The 12,572-nt window shown below is 41.7% G+C and overlaps 1 protein-coding gene across 1 annotated transcript in view; it reads right to left on the minus strand.

Moving 5' to 3' along the window:
• CDK5RAP1 (CDK5 regulatory subunit associated protein 1) overlaps positions 1-12,572 on the minus strand; it is a 47,198-nt gene that overhangs the window by 8,000 nt on the left and 26,626 nt on the right. The window contains 1 exon segment of the mRNA XM_030830909.2: positions 1,395-1,535. Coding sequence (XP_030686769.2) covers positions 1,395-1,535 — 141 coding nt within the window.

Raw genomic sequence — 12,572 nt, forward strand, 5'->3', positions numbered from 1 at the left:
TTCACTAAATCTCACTTGTGGGGTTTATGTCACTTCGCATCAAAAGAGTCCCAAGTAACGTAAGTATCGGAACAAAAAAAGAGTCCCAAGTATCACCTTTCTATCTTTCTTGACAAATGGAATTTTTCCATTTTACAAAAGAATATCATACTAACATTACAACCCATACCACCAAACTCATCTTGCAAATAACCCTTATCTATAGTAGAAAGAGAACAGGAAGAGGTATGAAAAAGCAACTGAAAATCAAAGAAGCAAACATTCAGAAGACAAAGAAGAAAACAAGACAATGTCAAAAAGGAAGAATGAACAAGTAGAAGAGCCTATGAGAGACTGTTTCCAGATCAATCACGTTGTTGCCTAGTAGGAATTACTTCATTTAGGAAATCTCTAGGTAATGCTGAAAGTAAGACAATCCCCAGTCAGGACAAGGCCAGAAAGGAAGGGGATCATCAAGTTCCCAACATGAAAAATCACTGTTTTTGTTAGATGGACAGAACAGAAAAGTTCTGAGCGCTGGTATTTCCAGGCCAATCTACAGAAGTTACATGCCAGGGGAATGAGCCTCCCTCAGCTGCACACCATGAACCATGGCTCCCATGACTCCAGAGGGAGGTGATGAAGAGCAAGGACAGAAAGCAGAGGAGAGGGTAAGGCACTAAGGAACAGGGTGGAGGACATAACACTGAACAACATCAGCAGAAGCATCACCCTCTCGCCACCTCTCTCTTTGCAGATGCTTCAAAGCTCAGTGTTGGAAAAGTGGTCTTACTCCTGCCCACCTCATCAGTACGTGTCCTGCCAGTCTCTGGCTCTGGGGCAAAGTGGACATGAGGAAAAAAAGGAAGATGGCAGTGGCAGACCTGTGGTAGTGTAGGAAGAAAAAGAAGAAGGAAGAAACTCATGAAGGAGGGAAGAAATGAGGAATATCCTCAGTGAAATGGGGAGAGGGAGAAAGGGAAAATCCCACAGCCATTCAACTAGACCTGTTAGTCCAGGGAAGGGATGCAGGAAACTGGAGCACACGTAAGTTAGGGATGCCTGCAGCATCAGAGACTTTGAAGGGCATGCTGATCTCTGACAGAGAGAACTATCAGCTCACTTAAAATCACTTACACTTCCTGGCCTCTCTGCAGCAGGAAACTACTTGCCACTATGTATTCCAACCTCACCAAATTCCCAGGAAGAACCCTTTCAGGGCAGGAGAGAAGAAAAACAAAAAGCCTAGTTTGGAGCAGGCTAAAATTCAATTCAAGTGCCCTTCCATTGGTCAGGTTGAGAAGAGATTTTTATTTTACTAAAGAATTTCTCCAGAAAAAAATTTCATTCCCCCAAATTATCCAGTCCAATACCCACTTCACAGTGCAAGTCAACAGTGCAAAAGGACACCTTACCTTCACCAGCACATAGTCCCCAGGCTGGGCTTGGACCCTAAGCCCAGGGTTAGTGACATCCTCCATCGCTACATCAGGAAAGATCACCTTAAGGTTTCCATCATTCCGGCCATACAGGTCAGTGGCAGAGCGTTTACTGAGCTGCAAAAGAACAGAGGAGAGGTTATGAGTCTGTCACAGTCATCAGTTCTTGGTCTGTCTCAGATCCCCAGGGGTCTGACCCATAGAGCATTTCTTTTTTTTCTTTTTTTAAGTATGGTACCTCTTTTTTTTTTTTTAATTATTTAGTTATCTATTTTTGGCTGCATTGGGTCTTTGCTGCTACGTGCAGGCTTTCTCTAGTTGCAGCAAGTGGGGGCTACTCTTCGTTGCGGTGGGCTTCTCATTGCGGTGGCTTCTCTTGCTTCAGAGCACGGGCTCTAGGCACACGGGGCTTCAGTAGTTGTGGCTTGCGGGCTCTAGAGTGCAGGCTCAGTAGTTGTGGTGCACGGGCTTAGCTGCTCTGCAGCATGTGGGATCTTCCCGGACCAGAGCTCGAACCCATGTCCCCTGCATTGGCAGGCAGATTCTTAACACTGTGCCACCAGGGAAGTCCCCATAGAGCATTTCTTAACCAAGGAATCACAAGACTAAGTGCTTTACTGCTGCTTCACCAACAAGGGCAGTAAACAGCACACAACGGAAGCTCAATAAAATTTTCTGACAATATAATATATGATTCAATCAACGAGTCTTTGATTACAAAATTACCTTTTGCGGGAATGGACCTCCAACAGGCCTGATGCCAAGTACATAGGGGTGATACACTTGGCAAAAGGACTCTCACTTCAGAGTCTCATAGTCTCAGACTCTCATAGTCTCAGGAATGTTCTGGGGTTGTCTGGCCTGGGTTACTTGTCCCAGTGAATAGGCAGACTGGAAGCCAGAGTCTCCATCACAACATGCAAAAGACTGGGCCAGGAGAATACTAAAACCAGTATGATGGTATTAATTTCCAGAACATACCCAAGTCTTTCTGCTCCAATCATGATGAAGTGACAAAAACCAAATTTATCCTCAGGCCTTAAATAACAGGAAACTGGACAAAATATATGAGACATCTATTTTCAGATACTGGACAACAGATTTGCAAAACTATGATCCCCAAGAGAAGGAAAACAAATGGGGTGAGCCCTTCAATCACCCCTGCATTCTACCAGAAGACATGTGCCAGACCAGAGAATGCAAAGCGGGGAGGGAGATCTCAAGGCAGAGCATGGTGGTTCTCTCTGAATTGAGGAAAGTTGGATCAAAGTCCAGGGAGCCTGCAATAGCTGGAAATTGTGGAGCAAGTTCGAGAGAGGAGGGAGCTAAGCAGAAAAAGAGCTGTAGAAATGTGCATAGCGGCCCTCTGAGTCTTTGCTGAATAATAATACGTCCCTGTGTGGAGCAAAAATCCATGATGTCAGACAAAGAAAGTAACCTGGGAACTGCCAGCTGGTTAGCTCCCAGATCTCACAAAGGGCTATGAATCATCTGTCCTACCACCAAATAGTCCTCACTGATTCCTTGGGATATGCAGTAACAACTCTAGAAGAGCCATAAGTAGTACTAAGACTAAACTATCCCTAGAATAAAAAAACTTTTCTAGCAAAGATTAAAAACAAGACTTGATGGCCATTCTGACCAGTGTGATGTGTGGAATCTAGAAAAATGGTACAGATGAACCTATCTGCAGGGCAGGAACAGAGAGGCAGACATAGCGAATGGACATGTGGACACAGGGGGGAAGGGGAGGGTGAGATGAACTGGGAGATTAGCATTGATATATACACTACCATGTGTAAAACAGATAGCTAGTGGGAACCTGCTGTATAGCACAGGGAGCTCAGCTCAGTGCTCTGTGATAACCTAGATGGGTGGGATAGGGGTGGGCGGTAGGAGAGAAGTCCAAGAGGGAGAGGATATATGTATACATATAGCTGATTCACTTCGGTGTACAACAGAAACTAACAACATTGTAAAGCAACTATACCCCAATTAAAAAAAAAAAAAACCTTGAAAGGATCAAACAAAACTACAAACAACAAGTAACAAAACTGCTTATCAGAACAAAGTCCAACACAAAACCCAGACACTCAAAGATAATGTCTGACAACATAATGTCCAACATCCAATCAAAAATCACTAGATATGCCTAGAAGCAGAAAAATGTGACTCATAATCAAGAGAAAAGTCAGTCAATAGGGGCTTCCCTGGTGGCACAGTGGTTGAGAGTCCGCCTGCCAATGCAGGGGACACGGGTTCATGCCCTGGTCCAGGAAGATCCCACATGCTGCAGCACGGCTAGGCCCGTAAGCCATGGCCGCTGAGCCTGCGCATCCGGAGCCTGTGCTCCACAACGGGAGAGGCCACAACAGTGAGAGGCCTGCATACCACAAAAAAAAAAAAAAAAAAAGTCAGTCAATAGAAACAGACCTAGAAATGATAGCAGTGATGGAATTATCACAAAGATATTAAACCAGCTATTATAATTAGGCTCAAATACTAAGTTTCAAAAGAAAACAAGAACACAGAAGAGAAGCAGAAGATATTTTAAAAAAAACAAATGTAAATTACAGAGATGAAAAATATATGATCTAAAATTTTTAATTCAATACATAATAGCAAATGAGATACTGCCAAAGAAAAGAATAATGAACCTGAAGACAGAAAAATAGAAACTATTTAAAATGAAGCACAGATATGAAAAAGAGAAAAAAAACTGAACAGCCTCAGTGTCCTATGACACAATATCAAGTGGTTGGACATATAGGTGACTGGAGAAGGAGAGAAGAAACGGGGCAGGTGACGGGTGGCAGGAAGGAGGAGTACAGAAAAAATATCTGAAGAATAGTAAATGAAAATTTTCCAAATTTGATGAAAATTATAAACTCACAAACTAAGTAGCCTCAACATATCCCAAACAAAACACAAAGAAAGCCATGCCAAGACACATCAAATTTCTAAAAAGTGATAAAATGACAGCTAACACAACATGTAGTACTAAACTAAATCTTTTTCTTATAAATGACAGTTCTGAGCCAAGTGGAGAATTTAAATGGGGGTCTAAGGACTGGATAGTAGTAATCTAACAAGCTTAATTTTCTGATTCTGATGGTTGTACTACAGTTGTACAGGAGAATGCTCCTGTTTGCACAAAATACACACTGCAGTATTTGGGGAATTGGGGGCACCAGGGCAACTTACTCTCAAAAGCTTCAAAGAAAAAAGTACTGTACTGCTACTTTTCTACAAGTTTGCGATTGTTTTACAATAAATTTTTTTAAAAGAGAGAGTGTTCATGTTCCGTTATTTGAACAAACCAACCATAAAAGAACATTTATAAGACAAAGAGGGAAATTGGAACATCAACTACATATTTGATAATATTAAGAAACTACTGTCAATTATTTCAAATATGATAGTCACATTATGTCTATTTTAAAAAAGAGTCATCTTTTAGAGATATATACTGAAATAATTACTGACAAAATAATATATGTCTTGTACTTGCTTCAAAACAACTCAGTGGGGGCAGTAGAGATGAAACAAGATCAGCCATGATTAACACTGTATTAACAAATTGCTGAGGCTGGTTAATGGGTACGTGGGCATTCACTATCCTCTCTATACCTTTTTTTTTTTTTTTTTTTAGATTCTCCATAATTTGAAAAGGTGGGGGGGGTACTTATAGGCTACAGAATGAGACAAATATGGGTCAAATTCTGGCTCTGCCACACTAGCTGTGTGACCTTGGGGAAGTTATTCCTACTTCTCTGAGTCTCCTTTCTTCATCTACAAAAGTGAGGTAATAACAGCACTACCCCCAAGGACTGTGGTGGGACTCAACGTGCTGATGCCTGTAAAATACACAGTTTCTGGCACATAGTAAATGCTCAGTATACAGACGTTATCATCTTCTCTGACACTGAATACAGCAACCCAGTGTTTTAAGCTGGCCATGGGACTTCCCTGGTGGTCCAGTGCTCAAGACTCCACATTTCTACTGCAAGGGGCACAGGTTCGATCCCTGGTTGGGGAACTAAGATCCCACATGCTGCCCAGCGCAGCCAAAATAAATAAATGAACTGGCCATGACTGGAGGAAAGAAAGTCTCCCCTAAGCAAAAGTGAAGGAGGGAGAAGGGGAAGATGGCGGGAGGGAGAGGGGGAAGATGGCGGAAGAGTAAGACACGGAAATCACCTTCCTCCCCACAGATACATCAGAAATACATCTATACGTGGAACAACAACTACAGAACACCTACTGAACGCTGGCAGAAGACCTCAGACCGCCCAAAAGTCAAGAAACTCCTCACGTACCTGGGTAGGGCAAAAGAAAAAAGAATAAACAGAGACAAAAGAATAGGGACGGGACCTGCACCAGTGAGAGGGAGCCGTGAAGGAGGAAAAGTTTCCACACACTAGAAGCCCCTTAACGGGCGGAGACTGCGGGTGGCGGAGGGGGTAAGCTTCGGAGCCGCGGAAGAGAGCGCAGCAACAAGGGTGCAGAGGGCAAAACAGAGAGATTTCCGCACAGGGGATCGGTGCCAACCAGCACTCACCAGCCCGAGAGGCTTGTCGGCTCACCCGCAGGGGCGGGCGGGGCTGGGAGCTGAGGCTCGGGCTTCCGTCAGAGCGTGAACACAGCCTGAAGGGGTTAGTGCACCACGGCTACCCGGGAGGGAGTCAGGGAAAAAGTCTGGACCTGCCGAAGAAGCAAGAGACTTTTTCTTCCCTCTTTGTTTCCTGGTGCGCGAGGAGAGGGGATTAAGAGCGCTGCTTAAAGGAGCTCCAGAGACGGGCGCGAGCCTGGATAACAGTGCAGACCCCAGAGACGAGCATGACACGCTAAGGCTGCTGCTGCCGCCACAAAGAAGCCTGTGTGCGAGCACAGGTCACTCTCCACATCTCGCTTCCGGGGAGCCTGTGCAGCCCGCCACTGCCAGGGTCCCAGGATCCAGGGACAACTTCCCCGGGAGAATGCACGGCGCGCCTCAGGCTGGTGCAACGTCATGCCGGCCTCTGCCGCCGCAGGCTCGCCCCACACTCCGTACCCCTCCTTCCCCCCGGCCTGAGTGAGCCAGAGCCCCCGAATCAGCGGGTCCTTTAACCTCGTCCGGTCTGAGCGAAGAACAGACGCCCTCCGGCGACCTACACGCAGAGGCAGGGACAAATCCAAAGCTGAACCCCGGGAGCTGTGCGAACAAAGAGGAGAAAGGGAAATCTCTCCCAGCAGCCTCAGGAGCAGCGGATTAAGTCTCCACAATCAACTTGATGTACCCTGCATCTGTGGAATACCTGAATAGACAACGAATCATCCCAAATTGAGGAGGTGGACTCTGAGAGCAAGATTTATTATTTTTTCCCCTTTTCCTCTTTTTGTGAGTGTGTATGTGTATGCTTGTGAGATTTTGTCTGTATAGCTTTGCTTTCACCATTTGTCATAGGGTTCTATCCATCTGTTTTTGTTTTTACTTTTAAAAAAATTTTTTTCTTAATAATTATTTTTTTATCTTAATAACTATTTTATTTTACCTTATTTTATTTTATCTCCCTTCCTTCCTCCCTCCCTCCCTCCCTTCCTCCCTTCCTCCCTCCCTCCCTCCCTCCCTTCCTTTCTTTCTTTCTACTTTTTCTCCCTTTTATTCTAAGCCGTGTGGATGAAAGGCTTTTGGTGCTGCAGCCAGGAGTCAGTGCTGTGCCTCTGCGGTGGGAGAGCCAACTTCAGGACACTGGTCCACAAGAGACCTCCCAGCTCCACGTAATATCAAACGGCAAAAATCTCCCAGAGATCTCCATCTCAACACCAACACCCAGCTTCACTCAACGACCAGCAAGCTACAGTGCTGGACACCCTATGCCAAACAACTAGCAAGACAGGAACACAACCCCACCCATTGCAGAGAGGCTGCCTAAAATCATAATAAGTCCACAGACATCCCAAAACACACCACCAGACGTGGACCTGCCCACCAGAAAGACAAGATCCAGCCTCATCCACCAGAACACAGGCGCTAGTCCCCTCCACCAGGAAGCCTACACAACCCACTGAACCACCTTTAGCCACTGGGGACAGACACCAAAAATAACGGAAACTACGAACCTGCAGCCTCCAAAAAGGAGACCCCAAACACAGTAAGATAAGCAAAATGAGAAGACAGAAAAACACACAGCAGATGAAGGAGCAAGATAAAAACCCACCAGACCTAACAAATGAAGAGGAAATAGGCAGTCTACCTGAAAAAGAATTCAGAATAATGATAGTAAAGATGATCCAAAGTCTTGGAAATAGAATAGAGAAAATGCAAGAAACATTTAACAATGACCTAGAAGAACTAAAGATGAAACAAGCAATGATGAACAACACAATAAATGAAATTAAAAATACTCAAGAAGGGATCAATAGCAGAATAACTGAGGCAGAAGAACGGATAAGTGACCTGGAAGATAAAATAGTGGAAATAACTACTGCAGAGCAGAATAAAGAAAAAAGAATGAAAAGAACTGAGGACAGTCTCAGAGACCTCTGGGACAACATTAAATGCACCAACATTCGAATTATAGGGGTTCCAGAAGAAGAAGAGAAAAAGAAAAGGACTGAGAAAATATTTGAAGAGATTATAGTTGAAAACTTCCCTAATATGGGAAAGGAAATAGTTAATCAAGTCCAGGAAGCACAGAGAGTCCCATACAGGATAAATCCAAGGAGAAACACGCCAAGACACATATTAATCAAACTGTCAAAAATTAAATACAAAGAAAACATATTAAAAGCAGCAAGGGAAAAACAACAAATAACACACAAGGGAATCCCCATAAGGTTAACAGCTGATCTTTCAGCAGAAACTCTGCAAGCCAGAAGGGACTGGCAGGACATATTTAAAGTGATGAAGGAGAAAAACCTACAACAAGATTACTCTACCCAGCAAGGATCTCATTCAGATTTGATGGAAAGGTTAAAACCTTTACAGACAAGCAAAAGCTGAGAGAGTTCAGCACCACCACACCAGCTTTACAACAAAGGCTAAAGGATCTTCTCTAGGCAAGAAACACAAGAGAAGGAAAAGACCTACAATAACAAACCCAAAACAATTAAGAAAATGGGAATAGGAACATACATATCGATAACTACCTTAAATGTAAATGGATTAAATGCTCCCACCAAAAGACACAGACTGGCTGAATGGATACAAAAACAAGACCCATATATATGCTGTCTACAAGAGACCCACTTCAGACCTAGAGACACATACAGACTGAAAGTGAGCAGATGGATAAAGATATTCCATGTAAATGGAAACCAAAAGAAAGCTGGAGTAGCAATTCTCATATCAGATAAAATAGACTTTAAAATAAAGACTATTAGAAGAGACAAAGAAGGACACTACATAATGATCAAGGGATCGATCCAAGAAGAAGATATAATAACTGTAAATATTTATGCACCCAACATAGGAGCATCTCAATACTTAAGGCAAATACTAACAGCCATAAAACGGGAAATCGACTGTAACACATTCATAGTAGGGGACTTTAACACCCCACTTTCACCAATGGACAGATCATCCAAAATGAAAATAGATTAAGGAAACACAAGCTTTAAATGATACATTAAACAAAATGGACTTAATTGATATTTATAGGACATTCCATCCAAAAACAACACAATACACATTTTTCTCAAGTGCTCATGGAACATTCTCCAGGATAGATCATATCTTGGGTCACAAATCAAGCCTTGGTAAATTTAAGAAAATTGAAATTGTATCAAGTATCTTTTCTGACCACATGCTAGATATCAATTACAGGAAAAGATCTGTAAAAAATACAAACACATGGAGGCTAAACAATACACTATTTAATAATGAAGTGATCACTGAAGAAATCAAAGAGGAAATCAAAAAATACCTAGAAACAAATAACAATGGAGACATGACGACCCAAAACCTATAGGATGCAGCAAAAGCAGTTCTAAGAGGAAGTTTATAGCCATACAATCCTACCTTAAGAAACAGGAAACATCTCGAATAAACAACCTAACCTTGCACCTAAAGCAATCAGAGAAAGAAGAACAAAAAAAACCCAAAGTTAGCAGAAAGAAAGAAATCATAAAGATCAGATCAGAAATAAATGAAAAAGAAATGAAGGAAACGACAGCAAAGATCAATAAAACTAAAAGCTGGTTCTTTGAGAAGATAAACAAAATTGATAAACCATTAGCCAGACTCATCAAGAAAAAAAGGGAGAAGACTCAAATCAATAGAATTAGAAATGAAAAAGAAGTAACAACTGACACTGCAGAAATACAAAAGATCATGAGAGGTTACTACAAGCAACTCTATGCCAATAAAATGGACAACCTGGAAGAAATGGACAAATTCTTAGAAACGCACAACCTGCCAAGACTGAATCAGGAAGAAATAGAAAATACGAACAGACCAATCATAAGCACTGAAATTGAAACTGTGATTAAAAATCTTCCAACAAACAAAAGCCTGGGACCAGACGGCTTCACAGATGAATTCTATCAAACATTTAGAGAAGAGCTAACACCTATCCTTCGCAAACTCTTCCAAAATATAACAGAGGGAGGAACACTCCCCAACTCATTCTACGAGGCCACCCTCACCCTGACACCAAAACCAGACAAGGATGTCACAAAGAAAGAAAACCACAGGCCAATATCACTGATGAACATAGATGCAAAAATCCTCTCAACAAAATACTAGCAAACAGAATCCAAAAGCACATTAAAAGGATCATACACCATGATCAAGTGGGGTTTATTCCAGGAATGCAAGGATTCTTCAATATACGCAAATCCATCAATGTGATACACCATATTAACAAACTGAAGGAGAAAAACCATATGGTCATCTCAACAGATGCAGAGAAAGCTTTCAACAAAATTCAACACCTATTTATGATAAAAACCCTCCAGAAAGTAGGCATAGAGGGAACTTTCCTCAACGTAATAAAGGCCATATAGGACAAACACACAGCCAACATCATCCTCAATGGTGAAAAACTGAAAGCATTTCCACTAAGATCAGGAACAAGACAAGGTTGCCCACTCTCACCACTATTATTCAACACAGCTTTGGAAGTTTTAGCCACAGCAATCAGAGAAGAAAAGGAAATAAAAGGAACCCAAATCGGAAAAGAAGAAGTAAAGCTGTCACTGTTTGCAGATGACATGATACTATACATAGAGAATCCTAAAGATGCTACCAGAAAACTACTAGAGCTAATCAATGAATTTGGTAAAGTAGCAGGATACAAAATTAATGCACAGAAATCTCTGGCATTCCTATACACTAATGATGAAAAATATGAAAGTGAAATCAAGAAAACACTCCCATTTACCATTGCAACAAAAAGAATAAAATATCTAGGAATAAACCTACCTAAGGAGACAAAAGACCTGTACGCAGAAAATTATAAGACACTGATGAAAGAAATTAAAGATGATACAAATAGATGGAGAGATATACCATGTTCTTGGATTGGAAGAATCAACATTGTGAAAATGAGTATACTACCCAAAGCAATCTACAGATTCAATGCAATCCCTATTCAAACTGCCAATGGCATTTTTCAGAGAACTAGAACAAAAAATTTCACAATTTGTATGGAAACACAAAAGACCCCGAATAGCCAAAGCAATCTTGAGAACGAAAAACGGAGCTGCAGGAATCAGGCTCCCTGACTTCAGACTATGCTACAAAGCTACAGTAATCAAGACAGTATGGTACTAGCACAAAAAACAGAAATATAGATCAATGGAACAGGATAGAAAGCCCAGAGATAAACCCACACACATATGGTCATCTTATCTTTGATAAAGGAGGCAGGAATGTACAGTGGAGAAAGGACAGCCTCTTCAATAAGTGGTGCTGGGAAAACTGGACAGGTACATGTAAAAGTATGAGATTAGATCACTCCCTAACACCATACACAAAAATAAGCTCAAAATGGATTAAAGACCTAAATGTAAGGCCAGAAACTATCAAACTCTTAGAGGAAAACATAGGCAGAACACTCTATGACATAAATCACAGCAAGATCCTTTTTGACCCACCTCCTAGAGAAATGGAAATAAAAATAGACAAATGGGACCTAATGAAACTTCAAAGCTTTTGCACAGCAAAGGAAACCATAAATAAGACCAAAAGACAACCATCAGAATGGGAGAAAATATTTGCAAATGAAGCAACTGACAAAGGATTAATCTCCAAAATTTACAAGCAGCTCATGCAGCTCAATAACAAAAAAACAAACAACCCAATCCAAAAATGGCAGAAGACCTAAATAGATATTTCTCCAAAGAAGATATACAGACTGCCAACAAACACATGAAAGAATGCTCAACATCATTAATCATTAGAGAAATGCAAATCAAAACTACAATGAGCTATCATCTTACACCCGTCAGAATGGCCATCATCAAAAAATCTAGAAACAATAAATGCTGGAGAGGGTGTGGAGAAAACGGAACACTCTTGCACTGCTGGTGGGAATGTGAATTGGTACAGCCACTATGGAGAACAGTATGGAGGTTCCTTAAAAAACTACAAATAGAACTACCATATGACCCAGCAATGCCACTACTGGGCATATACCCTGAGAAAACCATAATTCAAAAAGGGTCATGTACCAAAATGTTCATTGCAGCTGTATTTACAATAGCCAGGAGATGGAAACAACCTAAGTGTCCATCATCGGATGAATGGATAAAGAAGATGTGGCACATATATACAATGGAATATTACTCAGCCATAGAAAGAAACGAAATTGAGCTATTTGTAATGAGGTGGATGGACCTACAGTCTGTCATACAGAGTGAAGTAAGTCAGAAAGAGAAAGACAAATACCGTATGCTAACACATATATATGGAATTTAAGAAAGAAAAAAAAGTCATGAAGAACCTAGGGGTAAGACAGGAATAAAGACACAGACCTACTAGAGAATGGACTTGAGGATATGGGGAGGGGGAAGGGTAAGCTGTGACAAAGTGAGAGAGTCACATGGACATATATACACTACCAAATGTAAAATAGATAGCTAGTGGGAAGCAGCTGCATACCACAGGGAGATCAGCTCGGTGCTTTGTGACCACCTAGAAGGGTGGGATAAGGAGGGTGGGAGGGAGGG

Source organism: Globicephala melas, chromosome 15, assembly GCF_963455315.2.
Source record: "Globicephala melas chromosome 15, mGloMel1.2, whole genome shotgun sequence".
Taxonomy (NCBI): domain Eukaryota; kingdom Metazoa; phylum Chordata; class Mammalia; order Artiodactyla; family Delphinidae; genus Globicephala; species Globicephala melas.